This window comes from Zalophus californianus, chromosome 14 (assembly GCF_009762305.2).
Source record: "Zalophus californianus isolate mZalCal1 chromosome 14, mZalCal1.pri.v2, whole genome shotgun sequence".
Lineage (NCBI taxonomy): Eukaryota > Metazoa > Chordata > Mammalia > Carnivora > Otariidae > Zalophus > Zalophus californianus.
The window spans coordinates 29,472,433-29,494,723 of record NC_045608.1 but is presented as its reverse complement, the minus strand read 5'-3'; the positions used below and the strand labels follow the sequence as shown (position 1 = coordinate 29,494,723).

Below are 22,291 nucleotides of genomic sequence, written 5' to 3'. Positions count from 1 at the left end.
AGTCCATACTGATTAACCACCTGTCTCCATTCAGTTGTACATATGTGCACAGCAAGCAAAGCCCCTGAGCAATTCCTGAGGAGTCCCACCAGTGTCCTGACTGTTTCTGTGTCAATCAACCTAGATTCGCTGGATAGCACATGTGACCTTTCCTTGGACAGCATGGATGGAGAGGGCCCATTTTTCACCAAGGTGGTAACCTTTCTTTGTGTGAGATCCAACATTCTTTTTTTCTCTTTCAATCAAAGTCAGATGCAAAAATCTCAGCGTGTACATCCCACTTGATATATACACTTTACTTGGCGGGGAAAATGTTCAGTGAGAGTCTATTACCCACTGATACCTAGTAAGAAAGACATTTAAAAAAACAGGAGCATCAGCTACAGTCTGCAGGGTAGTGAGCTTTTCCACTAAAAGCTCACTTAGTGGACCCGGGACGTGCATCCTGTAGGAAGATCTGATGCCTCTGTCCATGACTAAGTTTGCTCTGTTTGCGTTTTGGGGTTTGCTGGCCTCTGTCACCCTTTCCCACCTGGTTTTCTCCCATCACCAAGATAAGAAAAGAGCTGTGCAAACAGGACAAGGCATGATTCGATGCTCATACTGTTTTCTTCTCTGAAATCGTAGGTGGCCCTCCTGAAAAGTAAGACAGGTACGTATTCTGCATTCTAGAGTCACTCACTTGTTTGGAACCAACTGGAAAATGGGAGGGGTGGGGCTTTATGGCAGGCTCAATGTTGAGAGCTACCCTGATTCCAGGGCCTGCTGGAATGAGAACAGGTGATATGGAAATAGAAAGGGATTTTCCAGGTAAAGACCTGGGTCCACATGGCACTGTCCCCAGAAGCTACTGTGCTGTCCTTAGGTGGTGCAGGTTTGTGTGCGGGCCAGTAGGTGTGCCTTTCAGCTCCACTATTTCACTTACTCAATTCCCTGTAGCTCAAATTCAGAGGCAGTGTTTCTTTGCTGCTCTTCTCCTTGACCTATCTTCATCCACCAAGCAAAGGCCAACAGCAGCTCAGTCCATACTGATTCACCGCCCGTCTCCATACACTTGTACGTGTGTGCACAGCAAGAAAAGCTCCGGGAGCTCTTCCTGAGGGGTCCCCCCAGTGTCCTGACGGTTTCTGTGTATATCTACCTAGATTCCCTGGAGACCGTGTTGGAGGACCTACCCGTGGACAGCGTAGAGGGAGAGGCCCCATCAGTCCCCAAGGTGGTAAGCCGGCCTTTCTTTGTGTGAGGTCCAACATTCTTTTTTTCCTCTATCAATCGAAGTCAGATACAAAAAAACTCAGCGTGTACTTCCCACTTGTTATATACACGTTACCCAATGCAGAAAATGTTTAGTGAGAGTCTATTATCGACGGATACCTGATTCCAAAGTCATTTAAAAAACAGCAGGGTTAGTTACAGTCTGCAGGCTAGCAAGCTTTCCATGGGTAGCAGTACTTCTCCTCACCAATGATTTTGTCAAATGGACCCGGGACGTGCATCCCGTAGGAAGATCTGATGCCTGTGTCCATGCCTAAGTTTGCTGTGTTCATGTTTTGGGGTTCACTGGCCTCTGTCATCCTTTCCCACCTAGTTTTCTCTATCACCAAGATAACAAAAGAGCTGTGCAAACAGGACAAGGCATGATTCGATGCTCATAATGTTTTCTTCTCTGAAATCGTAGGTAGCCCTGCTGGAACCTGACAGTGGTAAGTATTCTGTACTCTAGAGTCACTCACTCGTTCAGAACAATCTGGAAAATGGGAAAGGTGGGGCTTTATTGCAGGCTCAAAGTTGAGAGCCACCCTGATTCCAGGTCCTGCTGGAATGAGTATGGGTGGTATGGAAATAGAAAGGGATTTTCTGGGTCAAGACCTGTGGCCACATGGCACTGTCCCTGGAAGCTACGGTGTTGCCCTTAGGTGGTGTAGGTTTGTGTGCGGGGTAGTAGGTGTGTCTACATGTGAATCCAAGTGCTTTGATTCTCAGGGTGTGTGTGTGTGAGTGTGTGTGTTAGTTTGGTGAATGGTGCATTTCCCTAGGTGTATGTTTCCTTAAACACTGCAATTAATGGTGCCCAATTTCTCAGTGAAATTTCCCATCACTGTCACATCATGAATGTATATGCACGTGAAAACACTTCAACATGCACAATTTAAATATGTGTTCCTTACTTGCAAATACACATCAATTCACCTGGAAAACAAATCTCATCACCAACTAGGAAGAGGATAACCACAGATTCCTGTTTGACAATCCCTGTTCCTCCATGTGACTCTCACCTCATGGCAGGCCGCATGGCATGAATGGTCATGGTCCCCCACTCCTGCCACTTCACTCACACACAACGCTCTTCTCTGGAGGCCCCACAGTGAGTCTTCCCACCCCAATCTGAAGCACTGAGTACGGGGACAGACGCCTTCCTCCTGCAGGTGGCTTCTGGGGCAGCCTCGTGCCACACCCAGGCCTAGAGGCCTGTGTGAAGGTGCGGCTGGGCCCGCGGCACAAACTCGCTGTCATGGCGGCGCTGACCTGTCACCAGGTGTCATCTAGGCATAGGACAGAGCCTCTGGGCAGCAGGGCCAGGGAGTCACGGCTCCTCTCCCAACCCCCCCTCCCTGGGCTCACAGCACTGGTCATGCTCCCCACTCCCCAGTCAGGCCAACCGGTGGGAAGGGAAAGGAGCATCCTCAGGAAAGGAGGAGGAAGGGGAGCAGGGAGGGAGAGGAGCAGGCAGGGAGGAAGGCATAGTCCTGCACAGACAGTCATGGGGACAGTGAGTGCCTACAGCAGGGACGGGATGACGCAGACTTCATTCCTGGTCAAGGAGAGAACCGGAGGTGGGCAAAGCAGGTGGGAGCTCAGTGACCCACTTCCACCCTGTGCAGAGAAAAGCACCAAGGCCAGGGAGGACGCAGAGCCGAGGACCCATCAAACTGAGGTCAGAGCCCAGCATCCCAGAGCAACAGGCCATAGGCTGTCCCTTCCACTAACTCTCCTTTGTCCTCTCCCACGGCACCCCCAGCATCACCACTGCTCTCCGCACGCGAAGAGGACTCCACGGATGAAGAAGATTCCGATGGAAGGAGCAACATTGTGCCTGTAATTCATTTCCTCCTCCAGGTCTTGCCCTTCCTCTCTCTGCAGTCCATGAGCTCCTCTTCCTGGCTCCTCCCCATTCCCTGGTTTGACGAGGCCCACCTGGAGGACCTGGTCTCCTGCAGGCACTGAGGCTTTGCATCTGCAGTGCTAGGGAATCACTCTGCAGCCCTCCTCAGCCTTTCTTAGCATCACCCTGACCCCTCACCACAGAGTCTGGGAAGCAGCCCTGAACAGCTGAGTAGGGAGCTGGGCTGGGAGTCCGCAGGGCAGAGCTCACCCTGCTGGAGGGGCTTCAGGAAAGGGAGACGGGGACTGGAACGCCCCACTTGGGTGTTTCCTGACTGGAAAGAGGGTTATGCCTGATTCTGCTCTTCCTTGCAGCCCTCAGGATGCTTCCCTTCAATCAACGTGGAAGAAAAAACAAAGGAAGCCATCTCTCAATCAGAAGAGAAGGACTTATGAATGGGGTGAGTTTGGCAGGAAATGGGGAAGGCACACATGCACACATGTTCTCCATCGCTTCCCTGACTCACTTGTTAGCACCTCAGGAAACCACACGAAACCCTGGACGCTGCCCTAGCGCCTAAGCACAAAGAGGAGACAAGAGGAAGGTCCTAGTACCTGCAGGCTCTAGGATGCCCCGAGCACATCCCACAGGGAACCTGACCCTGATCCGTACAACTTCCTGTGCTGGTCGGGCTTTACCCTCCAGCAGCTGCTGACCTTGGAGGGAGGGCAGTGGGTACCTGTAAGGACTGGAGCCCAGAAGGTATACGCACTGTGCTCTTCTGGAAAAGGGCCCTGGCAGTTCTTGATCCCCTCACTCTGCAGGACACAGGCCTGCCCTCCCAACCTGCAAAACTCAGCAGAGAGCTTCCTTCAGAACATCATTAAATGGGATGAAATAGTGGTGGGGTGGCCCAATCACCACTTCACGCACCTGAGGAATGAATGAACAAGACCAGCCCCCGAGCTAATGTGAGCAGAACAGCTCACCTCACCCAGTGGTGCATCCCTGTGGGCACATAGTAGGCCCCGGCATCTGACACATTTAGGACTGCCACTCACATGGGAGCTGCCCCATGCCTTGGGCCCCCTGAGCCTCCAAGAAGCCTTGTGGGAGGTAGGGAGTCACCTCTTGGCACCATTTCTCCATGTGAGTTTGAGGACCCATTGATTCTGCTCAGTCTGTAGACAAGACCCTCAGGGGACGCCCACCCTGGCTTTTCCCAATTCACCCATGGCCTGCCCACAGTGTGTGGACTGTGCAGTCACTTCGCATGCGGGTCAGGAGCACGTACTCTCTGCCAGGCCACCTGCAACACGCATGGGTGCAAAGCCTCCTCCACAGAGAACGGCATGTTGAGGGCTCTTGGAGAGGCTGAGGAAGGGACACGCAAGCATGAGGAGGACCCGGCAGTCACAGAGGAGGGTGGTCAGGGAAAGGGCCCCCGTGACACTGGGAATGTAGCCTTCATTCAGCCCCAGGGGGCCCATGGAAGCTTCACTTTCTTCATGCCACAGATGGATCCTGCAGGAATCCCTGCACCACAAGACCTCAGAAGACATGTCCCACAATAAACCGTAGGCCTCTTGTAAGAGCTGCCCCAAACCACATGCCACTCACGATCTCATACCTCTCCACCTGCTGTTTCCCACAAGTGCACAGCAGGACAGTCTGAGCACGACCCAGATGCTCCAGACCCTCCAGACGTCCAAGAGAAAGGGAACCAGGAATGACTTCTGGCTCCATCTGCAGCTTGAGAAGAAACATACCTGCAGGAACTGCTCTCCTACACCTGACCTTTGCAGGCCAAAAAGACTTGTGCGGCCGACCAGAGGACGGCACCGGGACCCCTGAGGACGAAACAAGGAGGCTGTCCGAGTCGGTCACCGTACGAAGAGCTGATGACTGACACTCTGAGGAGGCGGCGACGCTCTGGGCCTTCAACAGTGCATTGTCCGGTGAGAATGGGCCCACCTGGGACTGTGGGGCCCAGCAGCCTTCCAGGCTTTTCCCCCGTCGGCTGCAGGGGCTGCTGCCCTCCCCCTGTCTGCCCAGTTCCCGGCAACAATGCAGAGCATGAGAGATGCAGGAGGAAGCGGGACTGCCCGGGTCCCGTGGCCACCCTGGAACCTACTGGATGGGCAGCGGCCATCCCAGCCGTCTTCCCCTGCCGCACAGCCCCTGAAATGCCCCCGTCGCTTCCACGCACAGGTCTGTCACCGATGCTGGGCGCAACACTGGCAGTGGCACCACAGAACACAGTGGCCCACCTCAGCCTGTGTGTGTTTCTGGAGCAGCGACAGGTTTAGGGAGGAGGGCCTGCCCCAGATCTGAGCTCTACCTCTGGAGCACTCAGACACCACAGCAGAGACAGTGGGGCCCCAAGCATCACCCTGCAACTTGGGGAAAACCTGGGCCTGAATTACTGGGATGCCACGTATCTATGACTTGCAGAAATGGGGTAAATTATTCATTTGTAAGCAAATGAAAGCATTTAACTTTTCTCTCTCCTTGAACCCTCAAACTCAAAAGGTCTCAGTAAGAACTCTTTCTTCCATGGCAATCGTAAGCATTTGCATATGCTCAATAGGAATCTGTTCTTGTAAGAGGACATTGTGGAAACACTGGTTCTTTTACCAAGGTTTTGGCTGGAATGTCCTATTTGAGAGAGGCATGCACAGACTCAGATCTAACCAAACAGCTTTAAGGAACTAAGGTTGACTTTAGGAAACCTGGAGCCATAAAGCCCTTTGGGAATGTTGGCCTGATACCTTGCTTACAGAGTTTCCAGCGGCCTCACCAGGTGAGTAAAGAATGTCACTTCCTGGCAGGTGCAGGAACCTCGGGATATACTGGGGACCTCAGCAAGAGGAATCGGCCCAAATCTACAGCTGTTGCAGGCATGTCTGATGGCAAGCCCTTGGCTTGGCTTCTGGCCTAGAGAGACTACTCAAAGTTCAACCTGGAGATTCCTTAGAAAAGTTCCAGCAAAGCAGATTCTAAAAGATCTGCACGATCAATCACTATTCTTGCTGGGCTTATGTAAATTATTAGGCCAAGTTTGTTAAAGCTGCACTTGTTTTTCAAATAAATGACTCCTGATTTGGCTACCTCTGGAAATGAGGGTTATTTTAGAGAGAAAAATTATGTTTCAATAACCCACCTTTGCGGACGTTAAATTCTAACTCTGGTTGTCTTTAAATATTTGTTGTTTACCTAAGCTAGACAACTTGAGGTAAACTTCAGAAAAATTACCATAGCATCTCATGTATAGGCAATCTCCTTGCTTGCTATTCTGTGGGGATAATAACAGGACCACCATGGGCATAGGATTATTTGAACAACTGGAAAATCGGGTTCATTCCCCAACGACTGTATAACTCAGTGAAGACCTTGACTCATTCTATGTGGCTGGGATGATGAAATCATTCGCTAAAAGCCAGAGCATACCCCACTCCATAGGGTTAATTGTGGACTTACGGAGATAATGGATGACCCCACTTTCATTAAGATTGGGCTGGATGATGCATTTGGGAATGGCCTGGTCTCCGGACTAGTTTTCTCCCACTTGCCAGTGATTCCTTGTAATTATCATACTAAGGCTGGACCTCCAACAAAAAGCGCTTCTTCATGGTTTCACCCCTCATAGTCATACTGATGCTAGAAGCCACCCCTATTGAGGTACAATTGCAAACAGAGGCTTTAGCTAAGCATACAACAGTCCTCCTGGTAAAAGGAGCCTCAAAGTTCAAGTTGGCACCGTCCCTGACTGGAATGGCTTCACGTCAGGTTAGAGTGTCTTACAGACCAAGGACCACCAACAGATGATAGGAAGCCGACTTATTAAGTACCAGGCTATGCTTATAGATATACCCGAAATAATACGTAAAACCTGTCCAACTTTAAACCCGGCTACACTTATGCCTGGACCTGACCATTATACCTCTCCAGAGCATAGCTGTTCAGAGGTTTTTGAATCAACCAGATTTAACATGCCCCTATGAAAATGCAGAGGACAGTTGGTTTACCAATGGCAATATTTTCATGGAAAGACGGTAAGAAAAACTGGGTGTGCTCTAATCAGTCTACATCAGACTGTTAAGGCCAAAGCCCTGTCAGCAAACACGTCTGCCCCCAAAGCAGAATTAAGAGTGCCCACCTGTTCACTGCAGTTGGCTAAAGCCTTAAAAGTATTTATGCTGACGCCAAATATGCCTTCCTAGCCCTATATACCCATGGAGCAATTTAAAGAAAAGGGGATTATGATCAAGCCATGACTCCCCAATCCAATATGGGCCTGAAATGATTGCAGGTTCAAAGAAGGGCCCTCCAAAACCGAGTAGCCCTTGAAATCCTGACTGCAGTTCAAGGAGGCCCCGTATTAGATGGCTGGCTCCTGGCTGAGACCCAGTGGCTATGCAGCTCTAACCTGTGGCCACGGCTTCCCCCAGGCTGGACAGGCCACTGTACTCTTGGGTTTTGCCTGGATGCATGGGTGCATTATGAAAACCATCACCAACCCAGCCAACCTTCCAAATTTAAAGCAACCGTGGACACATTCTGTGTTCCATTGTTATGGCCACCTAGCACCCATCTCTGTTCCCTCTTTGGGACTGGAGGATGTCGTGTGGCACGTGGAAGCCCTTAAGAAATACACAGTCAAGGCCCTAGATGATATCCAAAACAGTATTTCTCTATCAAATACAGAAATGTCTCAAATGCGTAAATCAGTTCTACACAATAGAATGGCATTCGATGTTTTACCTGCTGCAAAAGGTGGAACGTGTGCTATTACAAAGACAGAATGCTGGGTGTCCATTCCAGATTATCACAGAAAGATTTCGGGGTGTCTGTCAGACATGAATGCTCAAATTGGTGCTTCAAAGGATCCCTCTCTTTCCTTTAAAAATTGGCTAAGCTCTTGGGCTGGGGGAGGATTCTCATCCACTATCAAGAGACTCTTAATTGGGCTTCCATTTCTTTTGGTTATTCAAATCATGTTTTGTTTTCTCCAGTGTCTCTCCACTTGGTGCCCAGAATCCTTCATGGCAATAACTTCCAGATGGGAGATGGTCCCTACCACTCAGGAAGATCCACACAAACGGCCTCCCCTGGACTCAGTGGCCTCTGCCGTTCTCAACTCCTACATATATAGGCCCCCAGCTGACCAACAGTGACCCATAGGTAGGGACATCTCTATGCCCCTCTTCAACAGGAAGAAGTTACAGAAGATGAGACCTTCCACCTTCAACAACCTTCAAGATTAAAGGGTCAAAACTGTTCACCAGAAGCTGGCACCGAATACCGCCCCGCCTCCCACGTGATTTGTGTGACAATCCTCAGGCACTCCTGGCTGTCCCTGTGCTGTAATAAAATCACCTTTTTGCAACCAACGTCTCAAGAACTCTTTCTTGACTGTCGGCCTCAAACCCTAACGTCTTTCCTACATCAGTCCTCACCTCTTGTAAGGCCCATGTGGAAACACCCCTGCAATTCTGTCACATTTCTTTCAACACATTCGTCTCTAACCACCTAACCTGCGGCTCATTCCGTAGCCTCGGAGAACAGGAGATTTCAGTTAGTCTTGGACTGAAACTGTGACATGGCACCTCTTTCGGTCCCTCGCTTTTGTTGATTTTCCCCATCTTAATCTCCCCAGCATCCCATCCTCATGTACTTTTTCTCACTCACATTTTACCTTGTCAACAATTTCTAATCACCAATGCCCTATAACATGTTTCTGCTCATTGGTAGACAACTCCATTTCATTTGTGATGAGGTGAAATTTTAACATTCTGATGTTTGCCTCACAGCCGTCACAACATTCTCCTTCCCCTCATGCCTCTCTACCTCTTTCCCTTCTCCCTTTTTATTCAGGCGCTTTAAAATTTTTTTTTCTTATGCTCAGTTTGCCACTGAACAGCACATCAGTAGTGTTTGATGGAGTGTTCAATGATTCATGAGTTACGTATAACACCCAGTGCTCGTCATAGCACGTGCCCTCCTCAGTACCCATCACTCGGTGATGAACTCACATGAACTCCTGTGGGAGGAAACACTAGAGCTGTATCGTGGTGGGACAAGCTTCAGGTGGAGCTCCAGCCTAAGCTTACACCAAGAACTGAGGGTAGCAAAGGTGCAGGAACCCTCCGGGGACACCCTGGATCGTTGCTGCTGTTGAAATCCAATGAAATCCAATCCAATGTGGGAATCCCATTACACGTGGAGCCAACACATCAAGGACCTGGGAGGACTCACGCAGAATAAAATCCTCTCAGTGGGATGAGGAAGGGAAAGTCCTCACTTATCCCATTTTCCTTAGGGAACAAGGACGTCCTCACACTGAGGAAACACCGATTCCAAAGCAAGGAGGAAAATCCTTCCTCTGACATTCACATCAAAAACTCTAACCGGGAACATATTCACAAAGAATTTTTCCTTTTATTGTGCAATTGAGACGGGAGCTCAAACACTGGCAATTGTACACTCCAAATAGACATAATGGTGAAGTGTTCTGAGAATTGTTGAATGTGACATTCAGGAACAGGTAACCAAGAAAGGAGCCATCTCACTTCAATAGATCAGTACTTCCAAACATGGCAGCGCTACTGAGTGGACGTCTGTCTGTCAGAACAACGAAACTGTGCTGAGTAAGAATTCCCAACTCCTTCTTCAACAAAAGCCCAAATGAAGAAGAACAAAGAGTATGGACTGACACCAGGTGATTCTGTCTATCAGAAGAGACACCAAATTAAAGACTCTCCACAAACAGGACAGAAGGAACCTCACCAGGCACTTCCCGGGACACCAAATTAGAAGGAATCAACCAAATATATGGACTTCAACTCCTACGACTGACACCCGGCTCTTCCCAGGATGACATTCACCTTCAACCCAGGATGAGAAGCAGATGACAACTGAGTAGAAAGCTAACCTCATGATTCAGGACCAGGCCTGTTCTAGTTCTCATTACTCTTTTTAACTCTGATAATTTAGATGACCTTTGTCTGCTGGTTCATCTCCACCCCCTCTCCTATGACAGCCTCCTAAAATTTCATGCTTACCCGCTCATCAGGCTGATTTTACACCAACAGCATCATAATTACCTACTCTAAAGAGACAATTTTTTTTTTTATTAACAGATTTTATTTATTTATTTGAGAAAGAGAGAATGAGAGAGAGAGGGAGAGAGAGAGCACGAGAGGGGGAAGGGTCAGGGAGAAGCAGACTCCCCGCTGAGCAGGGAGCCTGATGTGGGACTCGATCCCGGGACTCCAGGATCACGACCTGAGCCGAAGGCAGTTGCTTAACCAACTGAGCCACCCAGGCGCCAATTTAATAACATGCTACTGAACAACCAGTGGGTCCATGAGCAAACCACAAGAGAAACCAAGAAATACTTCGAGACAAATGAAAATAGAATACAACATAGCAAAATTTACAGAATGTAGCAAAGGGGTTCCAAGAATGCAACACTTGGCTTAGACAGTGGAGCCTTGTGACTCTTGATCTCTGGTTTGTGAGTTTGAGTGCCACAATGGGCATAGAGTTCAATGTATTTCTTTTTAAATATTTCATTTATTTATTTGACAGAAAGAGAAAGATAGAGACTGAGCACAAGCATGGGGAGCTGCAAGCAGTGGGAGAGGTAGAATCATGCTCTACCCACTGAGCAGGGAGCCCTATGCAGGGCTGGATCCCAAGGACCTAACATCATGACTTGAGCCGAAGGTAGATGCTGAACCAAATGAGCCGCTCAGGCATCCCTTGGAGTTTACTTAAAAAAAAAAAAAAAAAAAAAAAAAAAAAGTGGTCCTAAGAGGGAAGTTTACAGTGATACAGGCGTAAATCAAGAAACAAGAAATGTCTCGAATAAGTGACCTAATTTTCCAACTCAAAGAAACAGAAAAAGAACAAAGGAAGCCCAAACTTATTTGAAGAAAGGAAGTAACATATCAGAACAGAAATAAATCAAATACAGACTCTGAAGACAATAGAAAGATAAAAAAAGACAATAGAAAGATCAACAAAAGAGCTGGCTCTTGGAAAAGAAAAAAGCTGACAAATTTTCAGCTAGACTCAAGGTAAAAAAAATTGAGGACACATAATCAGAAATGAAAGAGATGTTCCCACTGATACCATAGACAAAGACCCATAAGAGACTACTATGAAAAATTACACCCCAACAAGTTTGACAATCCAAAAGAAAAGGATAAATTCCAAGAAAAACACAACCTTCCAAGACTGAATCACAAAGAGACAGAAATTCTGAACAGACCACTTACCAGTAGGGAGATTAAATGAGTAATTAAAAACCTCTCAACAAACAGGTGTCCAGATGGCTTTCCTGCTGAATTCTACCAATATTCAAAGAAAATGAATACCAATCCTTCTCAAACTTCTCCACAAAAACAGGAGGAAGGAATGCTTCCAAACTCCTTTTAGGAGGCCAGCATTCCCCTTATCAAACCCTACCAAGCTACCACAAGAAAATAAAATAACAGACCAATACCTGTGATGAACATAGATACAAAAATCCTCAACAAAATAACAACAAACCAAATTCAACAATACAGGAAGAGGTACGAACAAGTCAGATTTATTTCAGGGATGCAAAGGGCGTTCCAAATCCACAAATTAATCAAAGAAATAGGCCGCATTAAGAAAACAAAGGGTAAAAATCATATGATCATCTCAACTGATGCAGAAAAAGCATCCAACAAAATGCAACACCCATTTTGATAAAAGCTCTCCACAAAGCAGGTGTACAGAGAACGTAACTCAACATAATAAAGGCCATACCTGAGAAGCCACATCCTATGCAATGGTGAAAGCTGAAAGCTTCTCCCCTAAGGTCAGGAACAAGACAAGGATGCCCACTCTTGCCACTTTTATTCAACATACAGTTGGCCCTTGAACAAAGCAGGCATTAGGGGTGCCAAACCCATGTGCAGTGGAAAATCAGAGTATACTTCTGACTCCCCCAAAACTGAAATACCCTACTGTTGACCAGAAAAGATATCAATAACACAGCGAGTTGATTCACACATATTTTGAATGTTATATGTATTATAGATTGTATTGCTACAACAAGTAAGCTAGAGAAGAAGAATGTGATTAAGAAAATCCTGATGGAGCTTGGGGCACTTGCATGGCTCAGTCATTAAGGGTCTGCCTCTGGCTCAGGTCATGATCCCAGGGTCCTGGGATCGAGCCCTGCATCATGCTCCCAGCACTGCAGGAAGCCTCCTTCTCCCTTTCCCCCTTCCCCAGCTTGTGTTCCCTCCCTTGCTGTGTCTCTCTCTGTGAATTAATAAAATCTTAAAAAAAAAAAAAAGAAAATCCTGATCAAACTAGAGTGTATTATAGTAAGCAAAATAAGTCAGTCAGAGAAAGACAAATACCACGAAATTTCACTCCTGTGGAATTTAAGAAACAAAACAGATCAACAAATGGGACGGGGAATACAAAGAACAGAGAGGGAAAGAAAATAAAAGAAACTCTAGATGCTGGAAAAAAAACTGCGGTTCAACGGAGTGGAGGTGTTTGGGGGATGGACTCGCTGGGTGGTGGGGATTATGGAGGACACAGGTTATGGTGAGCACTGGGTGTTGTACGTAAGTGATGAATCACCGAATTCTCCTGAAACCAGTATTGCACTGCATGTTAAGTAACTAGAATTTAAATAAAAATTTGAAAAGAAAAGAAAATCCTAAAGGACAATACATTTACAGCCATGTCTGTATTTACTGAAAAAAAATGTATTAAGTGGACCACATAATTCAAACCCACATTGGACAAGGGTCAACCGTATTACTTGAAATCACAGCCAGAGCAATTACACAAGAAAAATAAATAAATAAATAAAAACCCTAAAAACACGAAGAAAACTATCAAAATAAAGAAATTCAGCAAAATTGCAGGATAAAAAGTATATAAGAATATGTTCCATTTTTATACTCTAATAATGAACTAAAAGGAAAATAAATTTAAAAAAATCATATTTAAAGAAAAGGGGATTGGGGGGCCGGAGCAAGATGGCGGAGGAGTAGGAGACCTAGATTTCGTCTGGTCTCAGGAATTCAGCTGAATAGGGATCAAACCATTCTGAACACCTACGAACTCAACAGGAGATCAAAGAGGAGAGTAGCAACAACTCTCTGAACAGAGAAGCGACCACTTACTGGAAGGTAGGACGTGCGGAGAAGTGAATCCGAGGTGATATTCGGGAGGATAGACAGCGGGGGAGGGGCCTCCGCCGGCCGCTTCTGGCAAGTGCTAGAGCCGCGGAGCACGAAATCGGAACATTTAGAAGTCGGCTCTGCTGAGGGACTCGCTCCAGTGGCTAAGCGGGGGTGGAACCCTCGCGGGACAGTGGGGCCTCAGGACCCTTGGGGTCACAGAAAGACCGGGGGAGCTTGAGTGCGCCAGAGCACCCAGGTATCGGAGCGGGGAAACCGGATGCAGAGACGGAGCCAAGGCGCGGGCTCTCAGCTCAGGGTCGCCACAAACTGTGATCCGCAGCCCAGTCAGGCCACTGCTCCTGCAGCAGGGACCCAGCAAGCGGCAAATCCGGGGAGACTCCCCTTCCTTCCCGGGGAGGAGCGGTGCGAGAACGCACCGCAGGGATCTGCTGGGTTTGGAGACTCCACACGGGGTCGGGTGCCAGAGATACAAACGCTCGGTCACAGGCCGGGTGAGCATGGAGAGCGGCCGGAGACCAGGGACAAGGGAGTGACTGCTTTTCTCTGGGGGCACACTGAGGAGCGGGGCCCCGAGTTCTCAGCTCCTCCGGGCGGAGATTGGGAGGCCACCATTTTTGCCCTGGTCCTCCAAGGCTGTACGGAGAGCTTGCAGGGAACAAAAGCTCCTGAGATCAAACCCGAGCAGCTTGCTTAGCCCGGACCGACAAGGGCGGGGCAATTCAGCCTCCGGCAAAGACATTTGGAAACCACAGCAACAGGCCCCTCCCCCAGAAGATCAGCACGAACAGCCAGCAAGCCAAGACCAAGTTTACCGATCAAGGAGAACGGTAGAACTCCAGCGGTAGGGGAATACTGCACATAGAATTCATGGCTTTTTTTTTTACCATGATTCATTAGTTCATCAAAGTTAATTTTTGTTAACTGTTTTTTTTTCTTATTCTTTTTCCCTTTTTCAACCAACATCTTATCAATCTCTTTTTAAAAAAAAAACAAAACATTTTTTATTTTTCATCTTAAGAGTCATATTTTATCCCTTCATAGTAGTTACCCTTACTTTTGGCATATATATGTATAAGTTGTTCTCTCTTTAAAATTTTGAGATACAGTTTCTTCTAAAGATTAAAATATACCCTAAATCACTAGTGTATGGTTCTATTCTAGTCTCCTGCCTGATCACATTCTCTCCCTTTTTTTTTTTTAAACCTTCTTTCTTTTTTCAAACAACTACTTATCTTATCAAGTCCTTTTATAAAATCTTTTATAATTTTCATCTTTACAGTCATCTTCTATCCCTTCATTGTATCAACCCTTATTTTGTACATATATGTCTTTCTTCCTTTAAAATTTTAGGAGGCACTTTTTTCTAACAGACCAAAATACGCCCAAAATCTAGTGTGTGGCACTGATCTATGCACTAGCCTGATCATATTTGATCACATTCTGCTTTTTTTGTATTTTTCTGTTTTTGTTTTTATCTTTTTTTTCTTTTCTTTTTTCTTTTTTTTCTCTTTTCTTTTCTTTCCCTTTCTTTTCCCCTGGTTTCAGGTCTTTTCTGATTTGTATACAGTATATTTGCTGGGGACGTTGTAAACCTGTTAGCATTTTGTTCTCTCATTCATCTATTCTCCTCTGGACAAAATGACAAGACGAAAAAAATCACCTCAGCAAAAAGAACAAGAGGTAGTACCGTCAGCCAGGGACCTACTCAATACGGACATTAGTACGATGTGGAACCTAGAGTTCAGAATCGTGACTTTAAAGATACTAGCTGGGCTTGAAAAAAGTGTGGAAGTTATTAGAGAAACCCTTTCTGGAGAAATAAAAGAACTAAAATCTAACCAAGTCGAAATCAAAAAGGCTATTGATGAGGTGCAATCAAAAATGGGGGCACTAACTGCTAGGATAAATGAAGCAGAAGAGAGAATCAGTGACATAGAAGACCAAATGATGGAAAGTAAAGAGGCTGAGAAAAAGAGGGAGAAACAACTACAGGACCACGAGGGCAGGATTCGAGAGATAAGTGATTCAATAAGACGAAACAACATTAGAATAATTGGGATCCCAGAAGAAGAAGAAAGAGAGAGAGGGGCAGAAGGTATATTGGAGCAAATTATAGCAGAGAACTTCCCTAATGTGAGGAAGGAAACAGGCATCAAAATCCAGGAGGCACAGAGAACCCCTCTCAAAATCAATAAAAATAGGTCAACACCCCGACATCTAATAGTAAAACTTACGAGTCTCAGAGACAAAGAGAAAATCCTAAAAGCAGCTCGGGAGAAGAGAAATGTAACCTACAATGGTAAAAATATTAGATTGGCAACAGACCTATCCACAGAGACCTGGCAGGCCAGAAAGGACTGGCAAGATATCTTCAGAGCACTAAACGAGAAAAATATGCAGCCAAGAATACTATATCCAGCTAGGCTGTCATTGAAAATAGAAGGAGAGATAAAAAGCTTCCAGAACAAACAAAAACTAAAGGAATTTGCAAACACGAAACCAGCCCTCCAAGAAATATTGAAAGGGGTCCTCTAAGCAAAGAGAGAGCCTAAAAGCAGCAAAGATCAGAAAGGAACACAGACAACATACAGTAACAGTCACCTTACAGGCAATACAACAGCACTAAATTCATACCTTTCAATAGTTACCCTGAATGTAAATGGGCTAAATGCCCCAATCAAAAGACCCAGGCTATCAGATAGGATTAAAAAACAAGACCCATCCATATGCTGTCTGCAAGAGACTCATTTTAGACCCAAAGACACCCCCAGATTAAAAGTGACGGGGTGGAAAACCATTTACCATGCTAATGGACACCAAAAGAAAGCTGGGGTGGCAATCCTTATATCAGACAAACTAGATTGTAAAACAAAGACAGTAATAAGAGATGAGGAAGGACACTATATCCTACTTAAAGGGTCTATCCAACAAGAAGATCTAACAATTGTAAATATCTATGCCCCGAACATAGGAGCAGCCAATTATATAAGGCAATTAATAACAAAAGCAAAGAAACACATTGACAACAATACAATAATAGCAGGGGACTTTAACACCGCCCCGACTGAAATGGATAGATCATCTAAGCAAAAGATCAACAAGGAAATATAGACTTTAAATGACACACTGGACCAAATGGACTTCACAGACATATTCAGAACATTCCATCCCAAAGCAACGGAATACACATTCTTCTCTAGTGCCCATGGAACATTCTCCAGAATCGATCACATCCTAGGTCACAAATCAGGTTTCAACCGGTACCAAAAGATTGGGATCATTCCCTGCATATTTTCAGACCACAATGCTTCGAAACTAGAACTCAATCACAAGAGGAAAGTCGGAAAGAACTCAAATACATGGAGGCTAAAGAGCATCCTACTAAAGAATGAATGGGTCAACCAGGAAATTAAAGAAGAATTAAAAAAATTCATGGAAACCAATGAAAATGAAAACACAATTGTCCAAAATCTTTGGGATACAGCAAAGGCAGTCCTGAGAGGAAAGTATATAGCAATACAAGCCTTTCTCAAGAAACAAGAAAGGTCTCAAATACACAATCTAACATTACACCTAAAGGAGGTGGAGAAAGAACAGCAAATAAAGCCTAAACCCAGCAGGAGAAGAGAAATAATAAAGATCAGAGCAGAAATCAATGAACTAGAAACCAAAAGAACAGCAGAACAGATCAACGAAACTAGGAGCTGGTTCTTTGAAAGAATTAACAAGATTGATAAATCCCTGGCCAGACTGATCAAAAAGAAAAGAGAAATGACCCAAATCCACAAAATCATGAATGAAAGAGGAGAGATCACAACCAACACCAAAGAAATACAAACAATTATAAGAACATATTATGAGCAACTCTATGCCAGCAAATTAGATAACCTGGATGAAATGGGTGCATTCCTAGAGATGTATCAACTACCAAAACTGAACCAGGAAGAAATAGAAAGCCTGAACAGACCTATAACCACTAAGGAAATTGAAGCAGTGATCAAAAATCTCCCAAGAAACAAAAGCCCAGGGCCAGATGGCTTCCCAGGGGAATTCTATCAGACATTTCAAGAAGAATTAATACCTATTCTCCTGAAACTGTTCCAAAAAATAGAAATGGAAGGAAAACTTCCAAATTCATTTTATGAGGCCACCATTACCTTGATCCCAAAACCAGACAAAGATCCCATCAAAAAGGAGAATTACACACCAATATCCTTGATGAACATGGATGCAAAAATTCTCACCAAAATACTAGCCAATAGGATCCAACAGTACATTAAAAGGATTATTCACCACGACCAAGTGGGATTTATCCCTGGGCTGCAAGGCTGGTTCAACATCCGCAAATCAATCAACGTGATAAAATACATTAAAAAAGAAAGAACAAGAATCATATGATCCTCTCAATAGATGCAGAAAAAGCATTTGACAAAGTACAGCATCCTTTCTTGATCAAAACTCTTCAGAGTATAGGGATAGAGGGTACATACCTCAATATCATAAAAGCCATCTATGAAAAACTTACAGCAAATATCATTCTCAATGGGGAAAAGCTGAGAGCTTTCCCCATAAGGTCAGGAATGGGGCAGGGATGTCCACTCTCACCACTGCTATTCAACATAGTATTAGAAGTCCTAGCCACAGCAATCAGACAACAAAAAGAAATCAAAGGCATCCAAATTGGCAAAGAGGAAGTCAAACTCTCACTCTTTGCAGATGATATGGTACTTTATGTGGAAAACCCAAAACACTCCACCCCAAAACTGCTAGAACTCATACAGGAATTCAGTCAAGTAGCAGGCTATAAAATCAATGCACAGAAATCAGTGGCATTCCTAGACACCAACAACAAGACAGAAGAGAGACAAATCAAGGAGTCGATCCCATTCACAATTGCACCCCAAACCATAAGATACCTAGGAATAAATTTAACCAAAGAGGCAAAAGATCTGTACTCAGAAAACTATAAAATACTCAGGAAAGAAATTGAAGAAGACACAAAGAAATGGAAAAACCTTCCATGCTCATGGATTGGGAGAACCAACATTGTGAAGATGTCAATGCTACCTAGAGCAATCTACACATTCAAAGCAATCCCCATCAAAATACCATCCACTTTTTTCAAAGAAATGGAACAAATAATCCTAAAATTTGTATGGAATCAGAAGAGACCCAGAATAGCCAGAGGAATATTGAAAAAGAAAAGCAAAGCTGGCGGAATCACAATTCCGGACTTCCAGCTCTATTACAAAGCTGTCATCATCAAGACAGTATGGTACTGGCACAAAAACAGACCCATAGATCAATGGAACAGAATCGAGAGCCCAGAAATGGACCCTCAACTCTATGGTCAACTCATCTTTGATAAAGCAGGAAAGAATGTCCAGTGGAATAAAGACAGCCTCTTCAAAAAATGGTGTTGGGAAAATTGGACAGCCACATGCAGAAGAATGAAACTGGACCATTTCCTTACACCACACACAAAAATAGACTCCAAATGGTTGAAAGACCTAAACGTGAGACAGGAGTCCATCCAAATCCTAAAGGAGAACACAGGTAGCAACCTCTTTGACCTCAGCCGCAGCAACTTCTTCCTAGAAACATCACCAAAGGCACAGGAAGCCAGGGCAAAAATGAACTATTGGGATTTCATCAAGATAAAAAGCTTTTGCACAGCAAAAGAAACAGTCCACAAAACCAAAAGACAACCGACAGAATGGGAGAAAATATTTGCAAATGACAGATCAGATAAAGGGCTAGTATCCAAAATCTATAAAGAACTTATCAAACTCAACACCCAAAGAACAAATAATCCCAACAAGAAATGGGCAGAAGACATGAACAGACATTTTTCCAAAGAAGACATCCAAATGGCCAACAGGCACATGAAAAAGTGCTCAACATCGCTCGGCATCAAAGAAATCCAAATCAAAACCTCAATGAGATACCACCTCACACCCGTCAGAATAGCTAAAATGAACAAGTCAGGGAACGACAGATGCTGGCGGGGATGTGGAGAAAGGGGAGCCCCCCTACACTGTTGGTGGGAATGCAAGCTGGTGCAACCCCTCTGGAAAACAGTATGGATGTTCCTCAAACTGTTGAAATTAGAGCTACCATTCGATCCAGCAATTGCACTACTGGGTATTTACCCCAAAGATACAAATGTAGGGACCCGAAGGGGTACGTGCACCCCAATGTTTATAGTAGCAATGTCCACAATAACCAAACTGTGGAAAGAGCCAAGATGTCCATCGACAGATGAATGGATAAAGAAGAGGTGGTATATATACACAATGGAATATTATGCAGCCATCAAAAGGAATGAGATCTTGCCATTTGCAACAATGTGGATGCAACTGGAGGGTGTTATGCTGAGTGAAATAAGTCAATCAGGGAAAGACATGTATCATATGACCTCACTGATATGGGGAATTCTTAATCTCAGGAACAAACTGAGGGTTGCTGGAGTGGTCGGGGGTGGGAGGGATGGGGTGGGTGGGTGATAGACATTGGTGAAGATATGTGCTACGGTGAGCGCTGTGAATTGTGTAAGACTGTTGAATCACAGATCTGTACTTCTGAAACAAATAACGCAACATATTTTAAGAAAAAAGAAAAAGAAGAAGATAGCAGGAGAGGAAGAATGAAGGGGAGTAAGTCAGAGGGGGAGACAAACCAGGAGAGATGATGGACTCTGAAAAACAAACTGAGTTTTCTAGAGGGGAGGAGGGTAGGGGGATGGGTTAGCCTGGTGATGGGTATTAAAGAGGGCACATTCTGCATGGAGCACTGGGTGTTATGAACAAACAATGAATCATGGAACACTACACCAAAACAAATTATGTAATATATGGTGATTAACATAACAATAAAAAAATTAAAAAAAAAAGAAAAGGGGATTATGATCAAGCCATGACCCCCCAATCTAATATGGGCCTGAAATGACTGCACATTCAAAGAAGGGCTCCAAAACCGAGTAGCCCTTGAAATCCTGACTGCAGTTCAAGGAGGCCCCGTATTAGATGGCTGGCTCCCGGCTGAGACCCAGTGGCTATGCAGCTCTAACCTGTGGCCACGGCTTCCCCCAGGCTGGACAGGCCCCTGTACTCTTGGGTTTTGCCTGGATGCATGGGCGCATTATGAAAACCATCACCAACCCAGCCACCTTCCAAATTTAAAGCAACCGTGGACACATTCTGTGTTCCACGGTGATGGCCACCTGGCACCCATCTCTGTTCCCTCTTTGGGACTGGAGGATGTCGTGTGGCATGTGGAAGCCCTTAAGAAGTACACAGTCAAGGCCCTAGATGATACCCAAATCAGTATTTCTCTAATAAATACTGAAATAACTCAAATGCGTAAAGCAGTTCTACACAATAGAATGGCATTCGATGTTTTACCTGCTGCAAAAGGTGGAACGTGTGCTACTACAAAGACAGAATGCTGGGTGTCCATTCCAGATTATCACAGAAAGATTTCTGGGTGGCTGACAGACATGAATGCTCAAATTGGGGCTTCAAAGGATCCTTCTCTTTCCTTTAAAGATTGGCTAAACTCTTGGGCTGGGGGAGGATTCTCATCCACTATCAAGAGACTCTTAATTGGGCTTCCCTTTCTTTCGGTTATTCTAAACATGTTTTGTTGTTTTCTCCAGTGTCTCTCCACTTGGTGCCCAGAATCCTTCATGGCAATAACTTCCAGACGACAGATGGCCCCTTCCACTCAGGAAGAGTCACACAAACGTTCTCCCCTGGACTCACTCTTTCACAACTACTATATATAGAGGCCCCAACTGACCAACAGTGACCCATAGGTAGGAACATCTCTATGCCCCTCTTTAGCAGGAAGAAGTTACAGAAGATGGGACCTTCCACCTTCAACAACATTCAAGATTAAAGGGTCAAAACTGTTCACCAGAAGCTGGCACCGAATACCGCCCCGCCTCCCATGTGATTTGTGTGACAATCCTCAGGCACTCCTGGCTGTCCCTGTGCTGTAATAGCATCACCTTTTTGCAACTAACGTCTCAAGAACTCTTTCTTGCCTGTTGGCCTCGAACCCTAACGTCTTTCCTACATCAGTCCTCACCTCTTGTAAGGCTCATGTGGAAACACCCCTGCAATACTGTCACATTTCTTTCAACACATTTGTCTCTAACCACCTAACCTGCGGCTCATTCCGTAGCCTCGGAGAACAGGAGATTTCAGTTAGTCTTGGACTGAAACTGTGACATGGCACCTCTTTCGGTCCCTCGCTTTTGTTGATTTTCCCCATCTTAATCTCCCCAGCATCCCATCCTCATGTACTTTTTCTCACTCACATTTTACCTTGTCAACAATTTCTAATCTTCCATAACCTCGGAGAACAGGAGATTTCTGTTAGTCTTGGTGGGAAACTGTTGAATGGCACCTCTTTCAGGCCCTCGGTTTTGTTGATTTTCCCCATCTTAATCGCCCCAGCATCCCATCCTCATGTACTTTTTCTCGTTCACATTTTACCTTGTCAATAGTTTCTAATCACCAATGTCCTATAACGTGTTTCTGCTCCTTGGTAGACAATTTCATTTCATTTCTTTCTGATCAAGGTCAAAATTTAACCCTCTCATGTTTGCCTCGCAGCTGTCACAACATTTTCCTTCCCCTCATGCCTCTCTACCTCTTTCTCTTCTCCCTTTTTTTTTTCAGGCACTTTATGTTTATTTTTTATGATGCTCAGTTAGCCACTGTACAGTACATCAATCACTTTTGATGTAGTGTTCCATGACTCATTAGTTACATTTTACACCCAATGCTCATCACAGCACGTGCCCTCCTCAATACCCATCACTCCGTGATGAACTCACGTAAGCTCATGTGGGGGAAAACACTAGAGCTCGATCATAGTGCGAGAAGCTTCAGGTGGAGCTCCAGCCTGAGCTTACACCAAGAACTCAGGGTGCGCATCATCCCTGACAGAGTAGCAAAGGTGCAGGAACCCTCCG

General features: G+C 45.3%; 2 protein-coding genes across 7 annotated transcripts in view; one reads left to right on the top strand and one right to left on the bottom strand.

The window, feature by feature from the left end:
- Nucleotides 1-8,474, top strand: part of LOC113913056 — a 28,482-nt gene extending 20,008 nt beyond the window's left edge. For 5 of the 6 annotated variants that reach the window (XM_035724063.1, XM_035724066.1, XM_035724060.1 and 2 more), the window contains 8 exons: nt 125-192; nt 628-652; nt 1,146-1,219; nt 1,679-1,703; nt 3,020-3,096; nt 3,478-3,563; nt 4,759-5,061; nt 8,119-8,474. In XM_035724063.1, the coding sequence (XP_035579956.1) occupies nt 125-192; nt 628-652; nt 1,146-1,219; nt 1,679-1,703; nt 3,020-3,096; nt 3,478-3,558 (350 nt within the window). In that variant the 3' untranslated portion in view covers nt 3,559-3,563; nt 4,759-5,061; nt 8,119-8,474. The remainder of the gene's footprint in view (nt 1-124; nt 193-627; nt 653-1,145; nt 1,220-1,678; nt 1,704-3,019; nt 3,097-3,477; nt 3,564-4,758; nt 5,062-8,118) is intronic. The other variant, XM_035724065.1, reaches the window with a different exon arrangement.
- LOC118356294 (vegetative cell wall protein gp1-like) overlaps nt 1-22,291 on the bottom strand; it is a 99,082-nt gene that overhangs the window by 59,372 nt on the left and 17,419 nt on the right. The gene's annotated exons all lie outside the window — the stretch shown is intronic.